The sequence below is a fragment of the Dermacentor andersoni genome, chromosome 5 (genome assembly GCF_023375885.2).
Source record: "Dermacentor andersoni chromosome 5, qqDerAnde1_hic_scaffold, whole genome shotgun sequence".
Classification (NCBI taxonomy): Eukaryota; Metazoa; Arthropoda; class Arachnida; order Ixodida; family Ixodidae; genus Dermacentor; species Dermacentor andersoni.
The window spans coordinates 75,848,548-75,871,388 of record NC_092818.1 but is presented as its reverse complement, the minus strand read 5'-3'; the positions used below and the strand labels follow the sequence as shown (position 1 = coordinate 75,871,388).

Here is a 22,841-nt window from a genome sequence, read left to right as displayed (position 1 = left end):
CCTTCATAGAGATCAGCCGAATCGACTCCATACCGAGAAGTCGTTTCCACATCTCATGCCGAATTTTTTTTACAAATAACAGAAGTACCGTATTTTGTTAGAGGCGAACCTACACGGCAGTAAAGCAGCATCGTGTGTTCGACAATCCGATGTAAAATACTTCCCGTCGAACACGAGATTTTTCTCCCACTATTTTCATTTTGCACCACTCCAAGTTTATAAATTGACGATAGAAGTATTGCTTTGGCTAGCCTCTCTCCTGCATATACAACAGCACAGCCTCGCGAACCACTGAAGTATGAGAAAGAGAAAGGAGAGAAGGATGAGATTAGGAGAAAGGTATAGAGGTTAACCAGAAAGTGATTCGGTTTGCTATCCTTCACGGGAGAGAAAGAGAAAAAGGGATTTTCATACTGTCTTCTCATATTCAAGTATCAGCAGTCACAGGAATCCGGTAGCTAAGGTATGTCAGTTTTAGCTCTTTCCTCCGATATAGCTTACTCCATTGGGCACAATGCGTTTCAGGAGATACATCAGGACATCCAGTATCGAGCAGAGATTGCAGAAAGATTTTCTCGTTTTCTGTGAGTTCGAGAAACTCAACTCCCTCACCTGAAAATATAAATAAACTGAGCTTAAATTGTTATACACGTCGTATCACCGATACTTTATATATATAGAGAGATACGGTTAAATGTGAAGCGTGCTTTACTACACAGCGACACTTCTGGCGCTGTGTAGTCCCGCAGGCAACGTTGATTTTGACATCCACGTTACCTTTTCTTTTGTGACGTTAAGCTCTCTCATAACTTATAACCAATTACAAAAACATAAGCGAAAATGCAAGGAACAGAACAGTAACTTAAGAAGCGATTTGCCAGAACTGCGTTGATGAGCACTTTACAGATCACAGCCCTGTGAGTCTTTCTCAGGTTTTGCAGAAATAAGACAACATATCCAACGAATATACCCATGAGCTTTTGTCTGGTCGGCTTTTATCGTATAACTCTGCATTTCGTGAGCTTTGGTCTGAGATTTGTTTTACTTCGACTACTGTGCCAGATTTACAAATATCTGCAACCAAGCATGACGCTCAGAGCACATCGCAGTAGAAGTGTGTTCCGATCGATAACTAAAATGTTCTGTGGTGTACTCAGGCGAAATATGTACATACCTGGTGATAATAATAACTACGCATGGCTTTATTGTTTCCCTTCCTCACAATCTTCGCAGCCTGCTGAAGTTTGCTAGTCCAGCGCCCGAGTGTAGATGGCATCCGCTTTTATCAACATTACAGAAGTCACGAAATCTTCGTGATGCAGATGTCGAATAGAGTAATGCAATAATGATGTTTCATCGTTACTCTTCTTGTGTTATGCTCACTTTGCTGTTTTCTTAAATTTGTGTCCTTCTGTAACCTGCACTCCTCTCTGTATAGTGATTCGGTCATGAGGATAAATAAACAAACCGAAATGGAATGCTTGCGACCATTCTGGGAACCCTTATAAAAAATTTCATAGAAAGTCTATAGACAGTCATAGACGTCTATAGACTGTGCATAGACTTTCTATAAACCATTTTGCAAGAGAAGTATCTATTCTTTTTGATTTTATTATCAAGCGTTTCTCGGGGTCAGTCTTAATCTCAAGATTATGTTAGCAAAAGAGGCAAGAGCCCACAAAGCTCCTGTCATTTCTTTTTTAGTTCTCTAGAAAAATTTCGTGGCTGAAACAACTTGATAGGTACCATTATGTAGATTTGCTTCGAAGGAGAAAATTTGGAGCTCAAGTTTACAGGAGATTTGCCACGCCGCTACTATCTTGGGTGCTACTCGCACATCCGTCTAATTCTTTTGTGCTAGCTTGTAGCATATCATATTTCAAGAAATGCAGAAAACGTGCATAAAGACATTGTTTATTGACGGCGTTCCCATGTTCAGCGCTTTCGAAGCCGCAAGAGCCGGCTGCGAGCGCTTGTAACGCATAGCTTAATCTCTTCTGATAAAAAATAACTCATTTGAAAGATCTGATTACCGACTGAATCACGGTTTTCATTGAATCGCTCTCCACTCTTTAAAGTATGCCATTAACACCCCTCGGCATATATACCTGCGTTACGGTGCATTCGTTAACAGAAACATTAAAAAATAAAGAAGGAATAACAGAAAACAAATCACACTGGTACAGACGTGTTGGCACATATTTACAAATCCTGAAGGTAGAATTGCGGCACATGATAAAAAAAATAAACAAAGCAGGGTTATGACACCTTGAGGGATCGCAGCTCAGTTTCCAATGAAGCCGTATGTATATCTTTCGATCAGTGTCATTTGCTAATGTCCGTAATTAAACCACACATCTTCAAACTTTGCTAGCATATACGACCAATAATATTAAGCCCATTTATCGCAAATTTACAGTCGGTGTCAAATTTTGCTCACCAAGGACACCGCGAGAAAATGAGTGTATAACGCTTGTATATAACCCTTTTCGAAAGCTGCAACCAGTAATTTACGGCCAAACTTTTAATTATTTTGCGTATTTTAAACTCTGCATGCATATCGGTAATAACGTGCTTCTCATGTTCAGCAAATTTCTATCCGGTGCCAAATACATTTTGCTCACGACACTGGAAAAAAAAAACATCTTTCACATGCTTCACATAATTTTAGAAGGCTCGAAAGCCAGGCCAGACGGTATGAATTCGTTTTATTACTGAGCGAAGATAAAGAAGGAAGGAGACGTGCGCTGTGTGCTTCCTCCATCTCTTCCCGTTTTGATAATAACATGACTTCATACAGCGCCTGAAGTAGGGAGAACACGATTATTCAGCATATATGTGTGCAAACCCCGCTATCAGCCCGCAATCTTTGAACTTTGGTCGCACACTGCATCCAGCATGTTCAATTCCATCCATATCTGAACACCGTGCCGCATTTAGTTCTCCCAAGACACTGTGAAACATTGCTGACGGCGGCTGTATAACGCTCCCGAATGCTTGTGACTTTCAACAAGTAGTGCAATTAACGTACACAATTTAACTTTGATCCAATGTTATCTATAAGAAACCCGCATCCATGCGGAAACGGAATCTCGGTGCCGCATTCAGTTCTCTCAGAATACCGGACACGCAAAGCACGCGCTTTGTATAACGCCCCTAAAAATGAGGAAAATGAGGATTTAGCGAGTATTTGCAAAGCAGCTCCTTGATGTACATGTGCACAGTTATAACTTTCTATGCAAATCCCCGGTAAGATGGCACCCATTATCTCGACATGTAAAGTCCCTGCCCCGTTTAGTTCTTCTTGTGCAACAGAGAAACTTCGCAAGCGTTTCATATAAAGCATGTGCACAGACTGCAGGAAAATTAGTGTTACTAATTTTCATCTATCCCTTACCTAACTCACAAAATTCTATCTTTGCCGTCACATCACCCCTAACCGTCTCCTCATTCCCTCCAAATCTAAACTAAGTGGGCGCATCATTTAGTTCTTATAGCACACCAGGAGAACACATACAACGTTTTCGAGCGCATTTAGTCGCACGAACAGCTTCGCTGAAAAATGCGTACGTAACAGAAGATACCTCAGGAGAAAGTGCCCTTCAATTGAAACATAATATCAGTGACAGAGGCGACACGGTTCCAAACTGTGGCCCTGCATTTCTATCGTGTAGCTGTGTATGCTTATAAAAAAGTTTGCGCTTCTATACAGTTTGTCTTCGTGACAAGCTTGAAAGGAATTTGATTCTGGCGGTTGGGTCCGTTATCTGGGGATGCAGGAACGCTCGTGCATTTATATTTCGGTGCACGTTAAATAGCCCTGCATTGTCGAAATTAATCTGTGGCCCCCAACTATATATATCTGATAGCTCGTGCGTCAGTTCTAGACATTAAACTCGAAAAGTAAATCTTGATTTGCTTTCTGATTCCATGATCTATACACCACTATGCCATTCTTTTCCTATACGTTCCAGAGCAACGATGTTTTGTTTTCGTCACGCCCTTAAGCAAGCGTCACGAATGTACCACGTAACTAGGATCGCAACCAAGTAATGCATGCACACAGGCCGGATTCACTGCCGAATTCAATTCTGACAATTTAGTTTCGCCTTTCATAACAAATAAGAGCGGTGACACCAGAAATGTGATGCAAAATTGACAGCGTTTAATTTGCGTCCTTAGCTTCCGTTGTATCGGGTGCACAATGTGACTGTCCTTGTCAATTAATGAACAATCGATATTCATGCTTCCTCGCAGATACTCGAGGCAAGGACAGCAGCCCAGGCTCCTGACGTGGATCAACCGCTTTTCGAGAAACCGACGAGGAACCTGCCATCCTTGCCGGGACACAGAACACATCCGACGGTTGACACGCTGTATATAGGACCGGCAAGGACTTTTGTGAAGTGACTCGTTTCGTGAACAGCGCGACTGCTTTGTGTTACATGTGTATAAAGCTGGCGCTATAAGAGTGTATTGAAGATAGGCGTAGCATATATAGTGGCACTCACAACGTGGAACACGCAGTACCGGTCAATTTATGCATGGTGGTTCTGCACCAAACGATTCTGTATTCCTTTGTTATTATACATCGTATACTGAGTTACTGGTTTCTTCGATAGCGGGGGCGCGGTTTCGTGCGCGCCAGTGACGAAACCCAAACACTATGGAAAGTAGAAAGTAATTGTTACAAAGTACGGCCTCAATACCTTTTCTTTCTTTTTTTATCCTGTATCACAATAACTATTGAGAAAGGTTCAGTAGGGTTGGAAAGAAAATTTATGATCTCAAATTATCTAAACTAAAAAAAATAACAAAAGGCTAAGAAAGGCTAACTAACAAAGCAGGCATAAACGTTCATTATACGAGGACGTTAAGTAACGAGAACCACGCAACAGGTCATAATCAATGAAATGCTATAGGGCGGGAAGCGGCTCCCCTCAATGGATGTGTTCAGGATGACTGAACGGAAAAGTGCGGTGTTTCAGACATGGTGATATACCTATGAGTTCGGACAGTGATTTGTGCGAAACGAAAGCAACTGGTAAAACTGTGTGATATAGTAAATACTGTAGCTCAGGACTGTGATACAATTTGCGAGACAACCACAAATGGTTTCAGCATGTTTCCAGATATGGTAATGAAGGTCCTCATTTCAATGATGTAAACACACTGGTGCGGTTCTGAATAAGTATGGTAAAGCGCGTACGATTATACCCCAGCGTTTGAAGAGCTGCCATTAGGTTACCAAAGCCAGGGTGGTAATAGTGTATTGTAGTTGCAGGCTGGTTTAGCCTGGCGATAGAGGCGAGCAGTTGATCCGCATGAGCGTCTCTATAGCAGTGCCGTTGGGGTATTTGCCACCTGTCGAACTCGTCAGTGTCTCTTAGAAATGTAAGGAGGAGGCGCGCAGCTTCCTTGCAGACTATAGCGGATCCTTCCGTGTACGCAAAAGGTGTTGCGCACACGCACACGGGAGGCCTTTCTTTTGTAAATTTCAAGAATAGCGTGTTACCAAAGCCAGGTTGCGAAAGATGCGTGCTGTAGTGCTATATTTCGTACGCCGGTTAACGGTGATTAAGATTCTGAGAAAAGTATAGGCGTGCGTGAAGCTTACAAGGCGCGCGGCATTCGTCGTTACCTAAGCAAGTTTGTTTATTCTTTTGCAGAAAGTACTGCACTACTGGACAAAACATGAAAGCGATATTTAACCGTTCAGTCTTCTTATTCTGATATGCATGTACCGCAGGTACATTGTGCATTACCTTCTACAACAGGCAAACGTGAAAACATATGTTACGCTTGCTGGCCGCTGGAATAACGAATGCTAGGGTTGTTAAAGTTTAGGGGTAGAGAAGGCAAATAACTGAGGCTGCCATGGCATAGAAGCACAGTGAATGTTAGACATGACTTCCTGACTCGGCTTCCCATCTAGTTGCAGACCTAAACACAAGGCAACATCCTTATCACGCCGGACGTCCGAAAGTAAGACTTTAGGTCACTCATCCAGCGGCGGCATATACTCAAAGCACGGACGCACATCGGCAATTTGACTCTAAAAAAAAACCAAGCGCTTCCTTTGCCGCCTAATCGCTGCCATCTCCCTGAAAGACACACTCCAGAACAAAGAGCCGCCAATGTCTCTTCGACGCGAAAGCGTACGCGAGGAAGCATGCAAGCGAGTGCATGAGTATCTTCGTCTCTGAGCTTCCATTAAGGCCCTATCACGTGCCTGTTTTCCTTACTTCTTTTTTTTTCTTTCGTTCGCCCTCGCAGGAACGTGAAGGCAGCAAGCAGGCTTTGTTCCTCGACGTGCTGCCCTTTCCCTTCTTCCCAGCAAAGTTAGAATGCGTGCTGACGAGCGAGAAGCTCTGAGTGAAAGGGAAAGAGAGAAAGAAGGGGAAAAAGAGAGAGAGGAGGCGAGAAAGGCATAACAGCCAGGCTGGAACGCTGTGTTGACTAGAGAGGAAACACCTCTGGCCCTCGTGATTGGCCATTCGCTCGGAAACGACGTCGTCGACGTCACTGGAGAGATTGCAGATGTAAACAGCGCGCGTACGACACGAACCGGGTAACGCGCACGCCCTCGCACAATTTACGCGTTTATAACCAGCGAGTCCTAGCACAGAGGGGCTTTTTTACAGACGCCTTTCAGCATGGCCTTTCCTTCTTACTTCTTTATTATTTTTTTCTCTCGTCTTTCCTTCTTCCTTCTATTCTTTTTGCTTTCCTTCCTTTCGAGCGGTGAAAGCAGAACGAACGAAGCCCTTCGAATGGAACTTCTTTTTCGAAAAACCTCAGCTTTGAGTGACATTCGGGGTCTATTGGCTGCGTCAAATAAAACTTGGGAGAAACGAGAAAGAAAAAAAAATAAAGAGAAACCGAACGGAAACGTCCGTGGAGACGCGACTAGCCGACGATGTCGAAGTCAGTCTCCTTGCTCTCAATGCAAAAGTGAAAGCTATGTCCGAAGACGTGCTTGGTTCCTTCGGGATATTTTGGATACGCACATCGCGGTACACGTAAAACGGTAAGAAGAACAACGATTCTTCATTATCGCGGTGTATGTGACTTGCAGAATGTTTCTCTGGTCGTGCAAGGGATGACTTTCGCCCCTATATAGCGCAGCATAGTCAGTTTGGAATGTCCTTGAAGTCGAACTGTTTCAGCATCGGTTCATTCGATAAAGCTCAGATTTTCGCTCGTCCTATAGAAGCGTGCGTTTTTTTCTTCTTTTTTTTCTGTGTCACGGACGCAGTAATCGAACGTGTAAGTACGCTCTACTTCCACGGGAGTAACACGCTACTCACTGCATCTTCGTTTTTATTACAGACGTAACAACACGTAGCCTGCATTTAAACATTTATGCTTGGCAGCTTTTAAACGGTCATTATCGATAAGGACATATCGAGCTTTCGTAATAATTGCGATGTGAATACGGTATGGTCAACTAAGCCGAGCCTTATAAAAGCAAACCTACAAGCAGCCATTCACGCACGGCAACAATGTAAGCGCTGTATTTTTTTTCGAGACTGTGCGTAAACTGATGATTTAACTGATTGATATTTCATAGTGTGCACTTACAGAGTTTACGGGGCCCTGAGTTCCACGCTTTAAAGTAAAAAGGGCTTGAAAAGCAAAAAGTGTGCACCATTTTTCGATAGGAATAGAAAATCTTGCTTTACACATCTGCGCCACCAGCCCATAAAAGGATTTTAAATCTAGTTTGCTGCCCTTCGCAGCCTCAGCACAAATTTACAGCAACGTACCACAAGTTTTCAACAGTGATAATGCGACAAAATATCTATCGCAACAGGGTCAACTTAAGTAAAATTTGTTAACCACATAGGCTTACTTCATGCATACCTTACTATGAGTGCACGTAACGTATGGGGAAGATCAAACGATAATGCGAGCCTTATCTTATTTATTTTACTTTCTTCTGTGGAGGACGGGTGATGTCGGTGATCAAATACTTCGAAAAGGTCACTCAAACTTCCTTCATCACATGGAGTCTGCACTTTAATAGAGTGACTGTGGTATTTATTTCTCAAAACTAAAATACCTGTCGTAATACGTTGCCAATGTTGTAGTAGCAGTGAAATAATAAAACAATTACGATGCCAGTGTTATAGTACCAATGAAATAATGGAAGGATTTTACAATTTCTTTATCATCCTGCAAAGCATTTTAGCGCGACCTCGTTATTTCGTTAGGTTAGTGCGTTGCTGTAACAGCAAAACCAATGCGAGCATGATAAAAAAAAAAACTTGATGAATCCAGCTTTTGTGTATATTTACACCTCCTATCGGTTTTGCTGTGTGCATGTTAATATATTCATCAGCAAAAAGAACAAATGTGGTAAAATGTTTGTCTTGCAAGTGCTCAAATATTTTGACTCACAAGCTTTCTCTTTTTTTTTTTTCTTAGAATAAGTATGTCACTTATAAGAAGTCAATATTATGTTCACACATACTCCGCATAAATACCAGACACCAAAAGGTAACGATACTCATTAACTTGTAAATCCACAAAAAAAGGAAAAGAAAAGAAAGAACGTAAAAAAAAGAATGTCAGGCCTCTTAGTTATTTTGTCATCCACTTTAATTTCCATTAATTTAACGTTTCTTTATTTCATTTATTAAGCACAAGTAATTTCCCCTATGTTGTCCTTGGTGTCAGTGTTCGTTGGCTTCTTATGATATGACTAGTAAAATTCGGGCCCCTCGGTTAACTCCCTTTCTCCTCGCCTCTTAGTCAGTAATTTATGGGCTAAGACACCTGGGCCTCCTACTTCAGTCGACATAACAGTGAATATACTGTTCATATTAAGTGAATTAATCGTTTCTTTTCATGACATTATAACAGTTCAACACCACGTCCATCGTTCCGAGAGCGTTCACTTAAGCGCAGTAGCTAATTTGCAGCATGTTGAACCCCTATACCTAGGAACCGACAGAAACTCACATATATGTAGAGTCTTGCTGATGTAAATAAGATAGTGAGTTGACATTTGTTAAATGGCGGTTAAATACAGTGGCGCTTACTCAAAACACAACTTGAACACGTTTAAATGTTTGTTCAACGGCGCCGATTAGATCAACTTTGTTTCAGCGTGCAGTGCTCATTTCAGCAGTGTTCCAATATTACCGTGTTCTACTGTGATTTACGACTTCTTTTTGAAGAACATTACCTCTAAAAGATGAGCTAGCTACATGCATACAAGAAGAAACTTGGGCTGCTTGAAGCACTGTTGCGCGAACGGAAGCTCATGCTGATATTCGAAGTATAGCGCTGTGCATTTATTTATTGTAACTCTAACGATAACAAAATGAAGCTAATGTCTGCAATGTGCCTCAAGCGCCAAGTGCGTCTTTCTGAGATACACTTGGAGTTTTCGAGAAACGCAAGGAAACGATAGTTGTTTAATCAATTATGCACTCTTGTGTACTTGTGTGTCTATAATTTTTCAGGAAATGAATGCATAGATTATTTTGTTGTAGCGCAAGCTTAACAAGGACAACAGAAAGGCACACATGACACACGCAGCGCCTTTCTGTTGTCCTTGCTCAGCTTGCGCTACAACAAAATAAGATATGCCGTGTACCAACAAGCCCCTATAGCTATCCTCATCGAATGCACAGATTTTCTTGGCCCACTTGGGCGTAAGACTAGACCCCCCCACCCCCCTTTCTTTTTCTCTTCAGCTTCAGCAGTTTGTCATACGGCATGAAACGGGTTATGTATCTTTTATATTATGTATGCACATAGATAATTGTCTTCGATAAAGTTCGTCAGGAATCTATGGCGTGGACCATAAATTCGTAAAAAAAAATTGCATAATACTCCTGAAAGAAACAGTAAGTTCAAAAAGTACACATTGAGAAAGAGGAATCAATACACAGTTTATTACTTGCGACCACGATGCACTAACTTCCTTTCTACTTCACATAACAGTATAATACTATGAGCAATATTTAAGTTGGCGTTGAAACATGCAGACAGTTAACTTCACACGCATCTTGATCAGTAATTACTCTACGCCTTGGAGCTTGTATCTGTTTATGCTCAGGAGTAAGTTTAGCTGATGACTCCCATTTGTGACACAATAGAATCCAGGTGGACACTCTAACGACGTCCGGTAGCCAGAAGCAATATCTGAGGCTGTTTCTGCCTTATAATATTAGCTTCAAATTTCAGTGTTTCCGAAGGTTTACTTCGGCGCTCCAGATACAGCCCTTATTTTAAGGACCACACTGATAACAAAACCACGGTGATAAGCTTATAGAATGCAGTGGACAGTGTACTCACGTGCGATGTAGCTGTTCAGCCCTGAAACCGAAGAAAGAGAAAGTTAGGTCGCCATTTCACTATAATCCCGTACATACACAACATACATTTTGCAGCACTGATATTCAATTCTTATCATTGCGATTTGGGCTTAGACATGCTTCTACAGCCTTTCCGTGCAAGAGGTGCAACAGACGTATAACCTGCGTTATAAGCTGACGCCGGAAAAGTAAAAGCAACGTGACTGCACACACAACATGTATTTTTGCGACTGAGTAAGAGGGACAAGCGGTACTATTACTGTAATTATTAGTGCTTGTATATTACCTTTTATACATTCTTTTTGTTGTGTGTGAATTATTTTAACACTGCAATTCCTCATCAGTTTATATGCTCATCGAAGTCTACATCATGGCCGTTTGTGTGTGTTTGTGACTGTTTAGGAACTCATTGTGGTGCAACTTGCATTTGACTTTTACACTGTGATGTTCATAGGCGCATAGGACTGTGCTGTGGCTTTCTCACCCTATCAAGTGATTTCTTTTTTTTTTTCATTTTCCTACATATTTTTTTTATATTGTTGTTTCTCCTATGAGAAAAGGAGTAGCCGTCACCATTATGAGGTGACTACGTCTCTTTCTTTTATTTTCATTTCAATAAAAAAAAAAACGGGACCGAAAGCACATAGAAAGTCGGGAAAATTATTTTTACAAGAATAACAATATTTTATAAGCATTTTCTACCATGCGGCCGTCAGTACAAATAATACTTATTGATTTTGGCAATATATCCCTGTGCGCAACCATGAAATCGTGGAATTATTCAGCAAGGCTTCTTAACTTGGCTCCTTCGTGTCCTTCAAGCTTCGTTCGTATTCTTCAAACAAGAATAGCAGAGAATTGTTTACAGAACACAGAAATCGCACTCTGCATCTCACGGCTGTTCATAGCTTCCTATATTTCTCAAGGAAAACACTGCCACACATGAGTGCATTAACACCGAACTCAATTACGTGGTAATATTAGTTGGCGAAATACGATGCATGCTTACAGCCTCGTGCATTTAATTTACAGCTACATGTTGCAAAAGCTGGTTGACAGCAGTGTCTCTTGCATAGAGAACTTTGCACCTCAGTGCTTTCAACGCTAAACTGCCCCCTTTATGCCCACAAACTGCAGCGATGTCGTTGTCCAGCATTTGCGATTGCAGAACCATTGAGATAAGGTATAGAACTATTATCAGCTATCTAAATTGGGAAAATGACATGACGCGCCCAACGCGCGACAGTCAGTCCATCACTCTGGATTCATGGTCGTGTTTGTGAAGTGTATAAGTTATAAAGCGTGTGGTCGACCACGGTTTATAAACGTTTCCTCCTTCCTTCTCTTCTTTTTTTATTTATCCTATCATGAGAAAGTGGTTGCTTCACTCGTACATTAAGAACAGAGGCAGTAAACAAATGTTCAGTCTCTTGGTTATTTGTTTGTCGGTCTGTCTATTTTTTTATTTGTTTCCTTGTTGGTTTGAGAAGGGGCAATGCATGACATGCTGTGCCCCTCTTTCCCCCTCCCTCCCAACTAAGAACAATTCCTAAGCCCAGCAATCTCACTGGTGCATATCAAACCTCATAAACACAATTTCTCCGTAGTTAATGGAGATAAAATCAAAAGACACCGATTACTGCTGTATCAAGAGATAGATTACATTCCGAGACTTTTAAATCACACAAGCCATTTGACATAATTTACGAAATTAGAGTTTTAGTTGTCTGTCACGTGAGAACCGCACAGTGACGCCTTCGTGATGCAATGTTCATAAGCTATGCACTCCCGCATCAACCGAGAGATAACGATGATGATAATGTAAAGGGAGATAGGTTAACCACAGTAACTAAGTACAGAGCAAGCGAACAGGTATGAAGCAACCGATTATTCACCTCGCGTTAATTTAAACGAAACGAAAAAAATGTAACTCGAGCTAAGCAACATATTCGTTGCTGGTCGTCCTTCAAAGGACGACAGCAACGAATATGCAAGGTTTCGGCCCATATATACGAAGTTGTTCGGGCGGTGCAACAGTTAGCCACCGTGGTGGCTTAGTGGCTATGGCGCTTTGTCGCTGAGGACGACGTCGCGGGTTCGACTCCAAGCCATGGCGGCTGCATTCTCAAGCGGGCGGTTAATGTTTGTGTACCGTGCCTCTTGTGCACGTTAAAACAAACCTAAGTTGTCGATATTGATCTGGAACCCACCAATACGGCGGCTCTTGCAACTCATTAATTGCTTTAGTTCACTAACCTCATTAGTTAGCTTGGTTGTTGATCATTTATTTATTTATTTATTTACTTATTTGTTTATTCATCAATCAATCAATTCATAAGAACAGGCAGTTAGTAAAGGTGACAGCGAACTTATTGTTAGCGAAGGCGGTCTGAAAACCTCAAAACGGTTGCATATACGATAAAAAATTATTGCGGATCCAGCTTCTATTGCTCACAAATTATCCGAGTTCACGTCAGTGTTGTAGCTCGAAGACACGCATTATAAAATTAGAAAGAAAACAAGGAGCGACAGTTTGCCACGAACTTAACTTTACCCAATAACGGCATAAACACTTAAAGAGACGCTAAGACAGGGCGCAGAAGCGAGTGATAGGCAAAACAAAGCACGAGGGCGATGGGGGATGTGGCGCTATATTCAAACAAACTATAACGAAGAGGAGGCGCCTTGCACGCAAATGGTTTCTTTCTTTTTTTTATTTCCCCGAGGTGTCCCAGGTCCTCGAACGCCAGTGCTGTATACGGAAGGCGAGCGGCGCCTCAAGTGCGCCGACTCACCCAGACCGTTGAGCGGACAATAAACACACCACTCCCAGATGCTGCTCGGCAACTTTGAAGTCCGAGCTATCAGCCTCGCCTAAGTAGTCCTCAAAAATAAACCCCTTGCGGAGCGGTGGCGGCAGCAGCGCCACAGATGCGTCGGATCGCGCGTACCGCGCGATGCTGCTCTACGGAAAGCTATAGACGTTGGGGCGCGCTATAGTGAGCGCCGAGGATGACTAAATAGCCTCTCGCAAACAGCGTTATTTCGATATAGTAGTGATAGGAGCTGGTGCTTGGGATGCAAGGGCGAGGCTGCAGAGGCAAGAGTAAAATATACTTGGATAAATCACGCGAAGGCAATTGACGGAAGCAGAAGATTCGCCGCGTCTAGCAGTGAAACAAACTCGTAATGACATCAGTGGAAGCCACGAGAGAGAGAAAAGCAGAAAACCCATTCCGAAAGTGCAACTGGCAAATGTTGCGAATCGCTTCAGCACATTGTGCACTGAAAGTATACTGCACTGAATGCTACGAAACGAGCATATATAGTAGACAACCGGATACGATTATTTTCATATGGTGGGGAAGATTAACCTAAAAAGCGTGTAGTACAAGTACAAGTATGAAGCAAGAGAGATGAGGTGTACGTTTTCGCTTTAAGAAGCAGAAGGATACGCATGTTCAGTTTGAAAATTTCGGCACGCCGTATATTAAAACGCTAAACCGCACAATCTCGTACGAAATAATCTTACGCACGAGGCGCGCGCGACTTCGGCGCAGGTAACCGTCTACACAAATAAACTCTGAAAAATCGAAGACTCGACAAGGCCGCGTTCCGCACCGCACGTATATAGCACTCGGACGACCATTACGGAGCGATATTGGCCATTCGCGACCAGGACAGCGGAAATGGTCGTAGCCACGTCAGCGTTCCGGACCCACGGGCCACCCCTTAGAGACCGCAAATAACCGTACCTGCACGCGCGACGAGTTTGAAGAGGCGAGAAAAAAACAACCCATCGAATCCCAATGTTGTAAACTTTATTGCCTCAAGGGCAACGCGGGAGCCAGCAGGCAGCGTTACACAGCACATGTAGTGTGTACGAGGGTGAACGCACCTTTCTTGTTGCGATGTTTCTCATTGGGTTTCGTCTGTCCCCGCGCTGAGCCTGTATATACACTTGGGTGGCTTGATAGAGCCGCAACAACCCATAAAACGGCCCTTTATGGCCTCCCGATCCTGCACGTATCTTTCGAGGTTATAAAGCAAAAAAAGGAAGAAGAAAGGGAGCGAAGACGTGAACTACGTACAGCGTAGAATAAAGGAAGCCGCAGAATGCGAATCGAGTGAAGGCGCGTGCAGATCGCCTAAAACATTTTAATGCCCTTGTATTGGAAAATGGTGACGCATTTAATGGCCATTGAAGCTCTTTGGTGTTTCTCTCTGTCTCTGTGTGTTTGTATGAGTGCCCTATAGAAAGTCCTCGACCCGTTTTGCGTGTGAAATAGCGGGAGGGCTTGGCTGCATTTTATGGCTTCTACGAAGAAACGTATGCACCTCCGGTTCGTAAACTTCGGGCTGCCAATGAAACGTCTCACTTTATAATGTGCAGTGCGCGATATACGATGACGATATTGAATATTGGAGAATAGAATACTGCTTTCAATTGTGACCAGTCGCGAAAGTCGCCCTCTGCGCTCGCGGCGCTGCTGGCAATATACGAATGAAGGATGATTCCGCTGTGTGTGTTGTTTCGAGCAGTGATATACATGTGCAGATACGTGTAACAAATACAAAGAATGTTGTAACGTACGCTCACCGTAACATGGCTTTCTGCCAAAGATTGCTACGGCAGTATTGTCATCAAAACATTTTACGCAGAGACGTGTGATGTGCGGAACGTGAAGGTATGGTTTAACGCAAAACCTTATGAACAAAATTTCTATATAGCGCTAAAACGATTCGTCCACGGCATGCCGATACCATAATCGCTATACTAGAAATTACATTCGTATGCCGCGAGGACGTGTTTGGAAGTGGAGCCTTCCACACGCTTAACCTAATAAGCTGTCCTGTTATACAACAGGATAAATCATTTATACCATACCGAATTCCTCAAGTAGTGCCTACTCATCAGCTCATTGTCCCACATGCCTTGTAGAAATCAAAAGCTTGGGGAGAGAACTGCAGGCGTCTTTTTTGAGATAACAATCTTTCATCAGTGAAAGAAACGCGCATGTTTCAACTTGTGGTTCGCTCCACAAACGAGACCTAAAGTCCGTGTATTTACGGCCGTCCGATATAAGAGTTGCAGTGCGCAAGGTCAGCCGTGGTGAACGCTCACCCTTGGTAATTTAATGGTCGGTATTAATGAAACGAATAAGCGAATTGAAACACATCCAAGACCGCAAACACATCCAAACGATAAGGCGCCACATGACCGCATATATGGTGACCCAGCTGTTTTAACAGCTTTTTTAGAACAAACTCCGGCGTATACTTACATGCTATGCGGACCCGCTCACACATGGCGTGAGACCGTGAGACCAACTTTACCGCATTCGTGAAGAAATCGTACTCAAGAAGAGCTCACGAGTTGAGTGCGCAACTCTGCAGCTATCGCTTCGCAGTCCACACGGAGCGCGAATCGAAATGAATACGATGGTAAATCAATCATCCGCTATATCGCAGATACGACGGCCAGGCCAGGCTATATTAGCACGCTGTTGGACGGGAGGCATCCTGATGGATGTGCAGCAAATCCCCACAACGCGCAGATGGGACGAAAAAATGCATTCACTTACCGCGGAAACAACGAGACTATCCGGCGCTGAGCTATTGCTTCCTTTCGCGTTGCCCAAAAAGCCCATCGGTAAACGTGCAAGGCCGCAGCCCGGGCTCGGTAAAATACGCGATCGCGTATGTACAATGACGCCGCGCAGGTGCATATACGATAGGCGTTGCTCATATTTATAGCAGATAGAAATGCACGGGTCGAACGCTGTCCGCCTAGCGAGGGTATCTGTAACTTGATCGCGTCAGAAAAGAAGGTAGCAGGTTCGTACGTAGCCCCGACCGAGTCTTAATACAGCGTTGAAATGAACTATTTGTGAGTCTATATAGTTGGACTCCCGCGTAGAGTAGAAATAACATCTATCTTAAGCATAATGGACATGTAGGCGGGACAATGTGTATCCTTATGAATACATACTTGCCGATGACATGTTTCTTTTAAACTATATTTGTAGTTTGGGTGACAACGCTCGCACTTGTGTGTTTTCTGATATGTGAATGTCTTAGTTTGCGCTATTACGTTTCCCCCTCATATTGACGTTTGGCGACTGGTTTTAGCGCACACGAATGCCGTTCTTGCACGTGCGCATATTTATGAGGTACTACATGAGCAATCATGCAGACGCTAAATCGTGTAACGGAAGGGCGTAAATGCTAAACATCCATTACACAATTTTCTTTACATTCTACGAAAGCGCTTTCGTACCTGGTTTTTCTTGTGTCTATTCTGCTACGCACGCATTACGTTTTCACCGATGTATAGGAAGCGACACCAGCTGATTTAGGAAGTTTGTAGTACACTTTTAGGATCACATGATTGTTTTACTGACTTGAGAAGCAGACGACACAACGTTGACCGAAGCTACAGACATGGCTACGCACAATGACAACCAACGCACAAGCTTATCGCTACTTTGATCACATGGCTGAGGCTTATATATGTATTGGACCAGGTCGCTCATAGCTAATTCGTCCTGGAGTTGGCGTATAGCATTACTGGCAGACACATTCAACAAAACCGCATTTCTTGCCCCTTGCGGGAAGAAAGCGTGCGAAGTACACATCTTGCCTTCTGTTTACACGAGCATGGGTTATGTTTAGAACACCGTTTCAAAAGAAGCGCGCGACTGCGTAGCGACAAAGGTGGTTTAAGCGCGCCCGCAATATCCCAATATCGCGGCTTGCGGCTTGCCTTGAATCGTTCGGTACACATTCAAAAATGAGCAGAACCCTACGGCAACGATCTTGCCGGCGCGCGGCGCTGACGGTATGTACACTATATAAAGAGAGTCGCACGTTTAAGCTCCGGGAAAGTTTGCTGGTTTCATCACACCGTGAGAACGAAAGCGAACAAAAAACTTCTCGTTGCCATTGCCCCGCGACGTACGCGTAAGCCCAGCGGGCAGGCCCCGGGACCAATGCAGCCACAGGACGCTATGTGTCTACGTCTCGCCAGCCGCTCAGAGCTATAGAACCAGGGCAGAGTTTCTTTGTTGTGCCGAACGTCGTCGACTGAAGCCTCCGGCCTCCTCGCTTACTTTTTTTTTCTTACACTCTCGCGATTTCGCCATCGCCATCTTAACGTCGCCCATAGTCTGGAAACATTTCGCCGAACGACGTTACCCCATTGGCCGCTTGTTTCGAGCCTGAAAATGGTTGGCGTTCCGACCCCCCTCTTTCCCCCCCCTCTGTAAGGGCGGGCGGGCGGGCAGGAAGGCGACGGCTTGCGTCTTTCTCCCCCGGGCGTCCGCCATTCAGAAGGGCCGGGCCCTGGGTTCTCCCGTCTGCGAGCGCCCTCCCCTCTCCGCCATCCAACACACTCTTCCACTTCCCCTCTCTGCACGCTTCCCAGCGGCACCCATCGAGCCCGAGCAAAGTCCCTTAAAGCACGTACGTGCCGCTATTGTTCGTGGGCGTTATCGATTTTGCTGTTCCTTCCTCTTCTTCTTCGTCGTCGTCTACGTACTCGCCTGCCTGCATCGTAGTTCCCCATTTTCTCCCTGTTTCTTACCAAGCCCCGGAGCGCAACACCGACCCAAGAAGAAAGAAGCGCGAGCGAGCGCGAAAGAAGGTTGGGTGGGAAGGGGACGCCAACGCTCGTTGCACACGGCACGGAGGGAGGGGGGTGGGGGTGAGTCTCGAGGGAAGCGGAACAGAAACTAGAGAGATGCCCGAGGAAAAATCCAAAAAGAAATTGTAAAGAAGGGAGCTTGGAAAGGCAGGCGGGAGGAAGTAAAAAGGGGAAGGCGCACACGCTAATCTAAGGCTGGGAAAACAGAGCTCGAGGAGGAGATGGAAACGCGGCACCGGGAGAACGAGGGAGAGGCCGCTTCAGGGAATGAGGGAAGCACGGATCGCTACGCCCTGCTTCTGTGCCGTAGGGGCGGTCGGCGCAAGTCAGTGACAGCTGTGACCAACAATGACGAACGGCCGCCGCTATAGCCGAGGGAAACTGTAGATCTCCCTTCTACAACCCTCCTTCCCAGGCTCCGGCCGAGTATTAAGAGAGCGAAGCCACATTCTCCGTGTGCGGGCTTCCAAGTGGAAGGAAATTAAGGAGCGAAAAGGGAGCGAGGGGAGGGCAAAAAAATGGGAGAGCTGGTCGAAAAGCGCGAGGCCCGATTCGAGAGTGTCGCTTCGCCCTGTCTCTCTCTCGATCTAAATCTATTCTCCTCCTCCGCCTTATGGCCGTCCATGGCCGCTTGGACGTGCGGTCGGAAAAAAAACCTTTATGTATCTATAGGGGCGCGCAACTTCGATCGGCGGCGTGCATTCGAACCAGGAGCCCGTTTTCTTCTGGAATGATGAGTGGCCTAGCTCACTGCCGATCCGGACCGTTTTGGCTCGCCGGGATGACCATTGTGGAGAGGAAAAAAAATCTATTTAGGCTTCCCGAAATGACTCCTTCGGGAGACTCGCCGGAATGGGCCGCAGTTTTGAGCCCTGCGTCTTATTCGCTTTCCCTTCTCCTGTCACCCACATCGCACTCGGTGCGGCTGCTATATGCTGGCGATACGCCTCGCTTTGCCCCATTACCGCACTATACCCTCCTCCTTTTCCTCCTCGTCCTCACACGGGCTCCCTGCGAAGTCACTTTCTTGCTTGCTTATTGTGCGCGCTCACCAATCGGGCGGTTTGGCTCGACTGCACCGTTTCTCTGCGTTAATTCCGCACGAACACGTCGAGAAGTTGCCGATTCAGCGCGCCGGGCCCGAGCTCCAATCGGAGAAATAAACCGCTCCGACGTGATGCCTGGTCAGCAGAGAAGCCGAAGCGCTTTCTTCTACGCGTTTCTTTTTCCTCTCGCTTCGTCACGTTCTTCAATGTGGGCGATTCAAACGTGATCGAGCTGGAGCTCTTTTCCCTTCCTACAATGCCCAAGTACAGCGTCCAGAAGATAGGGTCTGCAGAGAGGATTCCGTAGTAGGAACGTTACTCCTCACGTGCAATTTCGTGCCGTTTCCCGAGAGCTTTGCGCAAGGCACATAAACCTCACAACATAAGCTGTAACAAAGAAGTCGCAGGCAATCGAAGCAACAATATGGCATCGACAAAGTATTGCGGCGGCTAGTAATGAAGCCGAGTTTCCTTTGAAGCAATTTAACGACCGTCTCTGGGCAACATGCATGGTACCGAAAATGAGTCTCGCAAGCGCAGTGCGTTCCCCGTTTTCTTGTACCTTTTATCCGCGCGTCAGCCACATCCCTTCCCAATTATCTGTGACATGGGATTCACCGTGCTGCTTAGTAAGCCCCCCCGATCCCGGCGATATTTTCCGCAACTGTTAACACCCATGATTGCTAATGCCACCAGATACTGTGAAACACGCAATCGAAGGAGCAGCAACATTTTAACTCACTTCACCCTCGAGCCTTTACGAAAGTCTCCATTCGCCCTCGAGTCTCCAGAACAAGTTCCGCTATCTTTCATCTGACCAAACCTCACGCTGCACAACGCGAAACGGAACAGAGCGGAAAGCCTTAAGCCTATCGGAAACGGCCCCTGCGAGCAGCGGTCGCGTCGGGTTTCCGACGACGCATACAAAAGCGCGGTGGTGCGCGAGGAAAAGAAAGCAAACTAGATTTGTTAAGAAATAAAGAAGAAGAAAAAGAAAGTACAGATCGTCGATTCCGTATCGGCGTCGCCGAGAGGCCGTATAACGAGGTGTCGCAACACGAGCACGCCGCCGTTGAGATGCTTATCGCTCGCCGTAACGACCTGCCTCGCGCGTCCCGACGACCCCGTGCGCGTCCAGGCTTTCCTCTCCCGTGGACTGTCTGGTAAAACGTCCCGGCTTCCACTCGCCCACTCGGCCTCTTCATCAGGCCTGCAGCGTGGACAGGGAGGCGAGCGAGCGAGCGAGCCAGAGAAAGGAGAATACGCCGCCACGCCGATTCACAGAAGCGCTTATCAAGGAGTGGGGGGCATCCACAGAGCTGCCAGCACAGTCACACACGCATAAAGCATAGAGAGTTTGGGGCTGAAACGCAAAGAACGAAATGGCAACGCTGGAGGTCCAAGTCATCTATGCGTGACTGTATGCATAGGCGGCCGTGCACGCGGTAAACGCATTATGCGCGTACTCGTTCCTTACTATCACTACGCAGTGCCGGCTGCACCCGTTCCACCAAGCTGGGGAGAGACGGCGTTTAATAACGTGAACATGCGCAGGCAAAAAGAAAAGGAACCCTCATCTGCGCGTTCACTCCAATACATGGGAAATGGAGAGAAGGTCAGAATAATGGATACAAACAGAGAGGGAGAGAGATAAAGAAAAAAACTCTAAGGGACGGCTCGCGCAAGGGGTTGTCATCGCAGCGTGAAGAATGTCTGAGAGCTCGGAGGCGGCCGTTCCAGCGTATAGGAGAAACACGGCGGAAAGAACGAGGGGGGAAATGCGTAGAGAAAGGCCGTACCCGTACGCAAGCCCTCCAGGATGACAGGAACCAACGAGCTTCGGCGATTTACGCGCGTTTTTTAATACATTGTTCGCCCCGGGTCCCTCGTGATTCGCGCCGCACAGAGAAAGAGAGTGAGCGATAGCATCGCTGCTTGCCTCCCTCGGTTCGCCCCAACGTAAGAGAGCCCCCTCACCCTACCACCCACCACCGGCCCATTCTCGAAGCGCGCATCTAATGCGAAGGCAGGGAGGACGCAGGGCCATCCGTCACTGGCTTCGTTCTTATCCGCGCCGCTTTACCAATTAAGCGAAGAATGCAGTCGGAGCGGCCCCCTGCGCTGGGGACGGGACGGGGGCAAACGAAAATAAGCGACGGAAAGAGAGAGAGAGACGCGACCAGTGAGCGCACGCGAAACAGCTTGTCTGTACGCGCGATAGAAGATGGAGCGTGGAAGAGACGGGTTGCAATGATGTCGAGTGAGCTGACGCCGCCTCTCGACGAAGAGGTGCAAGACCGGTGGGGAGAGGGGGGAGAGGGGTAGCGTTTACGAAGAACGAGGAGAGATTGATCATAGGACCCCGACCTCGCGGAGAGAAAGGCGCACCGACTTTCGCCGGCTCTTCGACAATGATGTAAGAAAAGCATCTAACCTTTACACGAGCTGATGTATACAGCAGCCTGCAGTGTGAAGAGGCAGCCCTAAAGTAGGAGTTGGTCGGGTATGTCCGATCAGCTTACACATATGATCAGCCTTCTAAACACGCAAGGCGACTGCCAAAAAAAAGACAACCAGGGGTACCTACCGCAAAGACGAAGGCTTTTATGAATATGGCTCGTGTGATTATCGAATGCGCCTCACGATGGTTCAGTCATCAGGGGACTTATTCTGGGACGGTCACTTTCGGCGATACTATCGCCTCGGCCATCAGGAGCGCGCTGATTGGCTGGTTGAGCACCACGTCACGCGAAGACGATAATATCGTCGAGAGTGATCGTCCGAGAATACGTCCCTATAGTTCGAGGAAGAGAGAGAAAAGTGTAAAAGAAAGGCAAGGAGGTTAACCAGGACTGAACCCGGTTGGCTACCCTGCATTGTGGGAAGGGGAAAGGAGAGGATAAGTTAGTAGAAGAGAAAGTCAAGAGTTGATGTGCACTGGAGTCATCAGTATTCTTCCAATCACGAAGAATAGCGATGATTGTCTATGTGACACACTTGGTATCCCGCAGAGTTCCGAATAATGTACGTCAAATGAGATTTGTCAAATCTCATTTCCCCCTCATTCCCCCCTCGTTCTGTCAAATGAGAAATGATATATATATATATATATACGAGAGAAATGGGAAAGACACGGAGGTTAACGAGAAGAGAAAGTCCGGTATGCTACCCTATACTATAAGATGGGGGAAGTAATGATTCGTCAATGTGCATTACGCGCACACACACTCCCGTCGTATATATAACAAATGTGGCAAGAACGCGTATTTAACAGCAGGACGGTGCAATGCGTTTGTAAACGGGACACGAAAGTGAGAAAGGCGATGTTCAAGACGTAGAGAGAGAGAGAGAGAGAGAGAGGAGGCGCATATTCTTTTCGCATCAATCATAGCCGTCGCTCTTATCGCACGAAAAGGAATCGCACACACCTTTGCTACCAATTAAGTGCGTTCATTACTTTCAGTTTCTCGTGTACCTTCGAGATACATAAACAGCGCAAACGGGCAATATAACGAGTGCATGCTCTTAGTGTTCGTCTACCTTTGTATGCGCCCGGTTTACGCGCTGTTTTGCCCTATTGTTTTTAACCAACTCACTCGCGAAAGTGGGCATTATACGCTGCGAATATGGGGAAACCGTGGATTGCGAGAGAGCAATGGAAGAGGAGAGGCGACACACACACAAACACACACGTTATATATATATATATATATATATATATATATATATATATATGACCTCGCGAAAAGCTCCGTCACGAAGGAGGAATGTGCTGAAAACGTTTTTACTGCGTCTCAGTGCATGGTCTTTGCTACAGGC

General features: G+C 45.7%; 1 protein-coding gene across 1 annotated transcript in view; it reads right to left on the bottom strand.

The window, feature by feature from the left end:
- LOC126530793 (homeotic protein ultrabithorax-like) overlaps positions 1-22,841 on the bottom strand; it is a 115,154-nt gene that overhangs the window by 71,418 nt on the left and 20,895 nt on the right. The window contains exon 2 of the mRNA XM_050178076.2: positions 10,312-10,332. Within this exon, the coding sequence (XP_050034033.1) occupies positions 10,312-10,332 (21 nt within the window). The remainder of the gene's footprint in view (positions 1-10,311; positions 10,333-22,841) is intronic.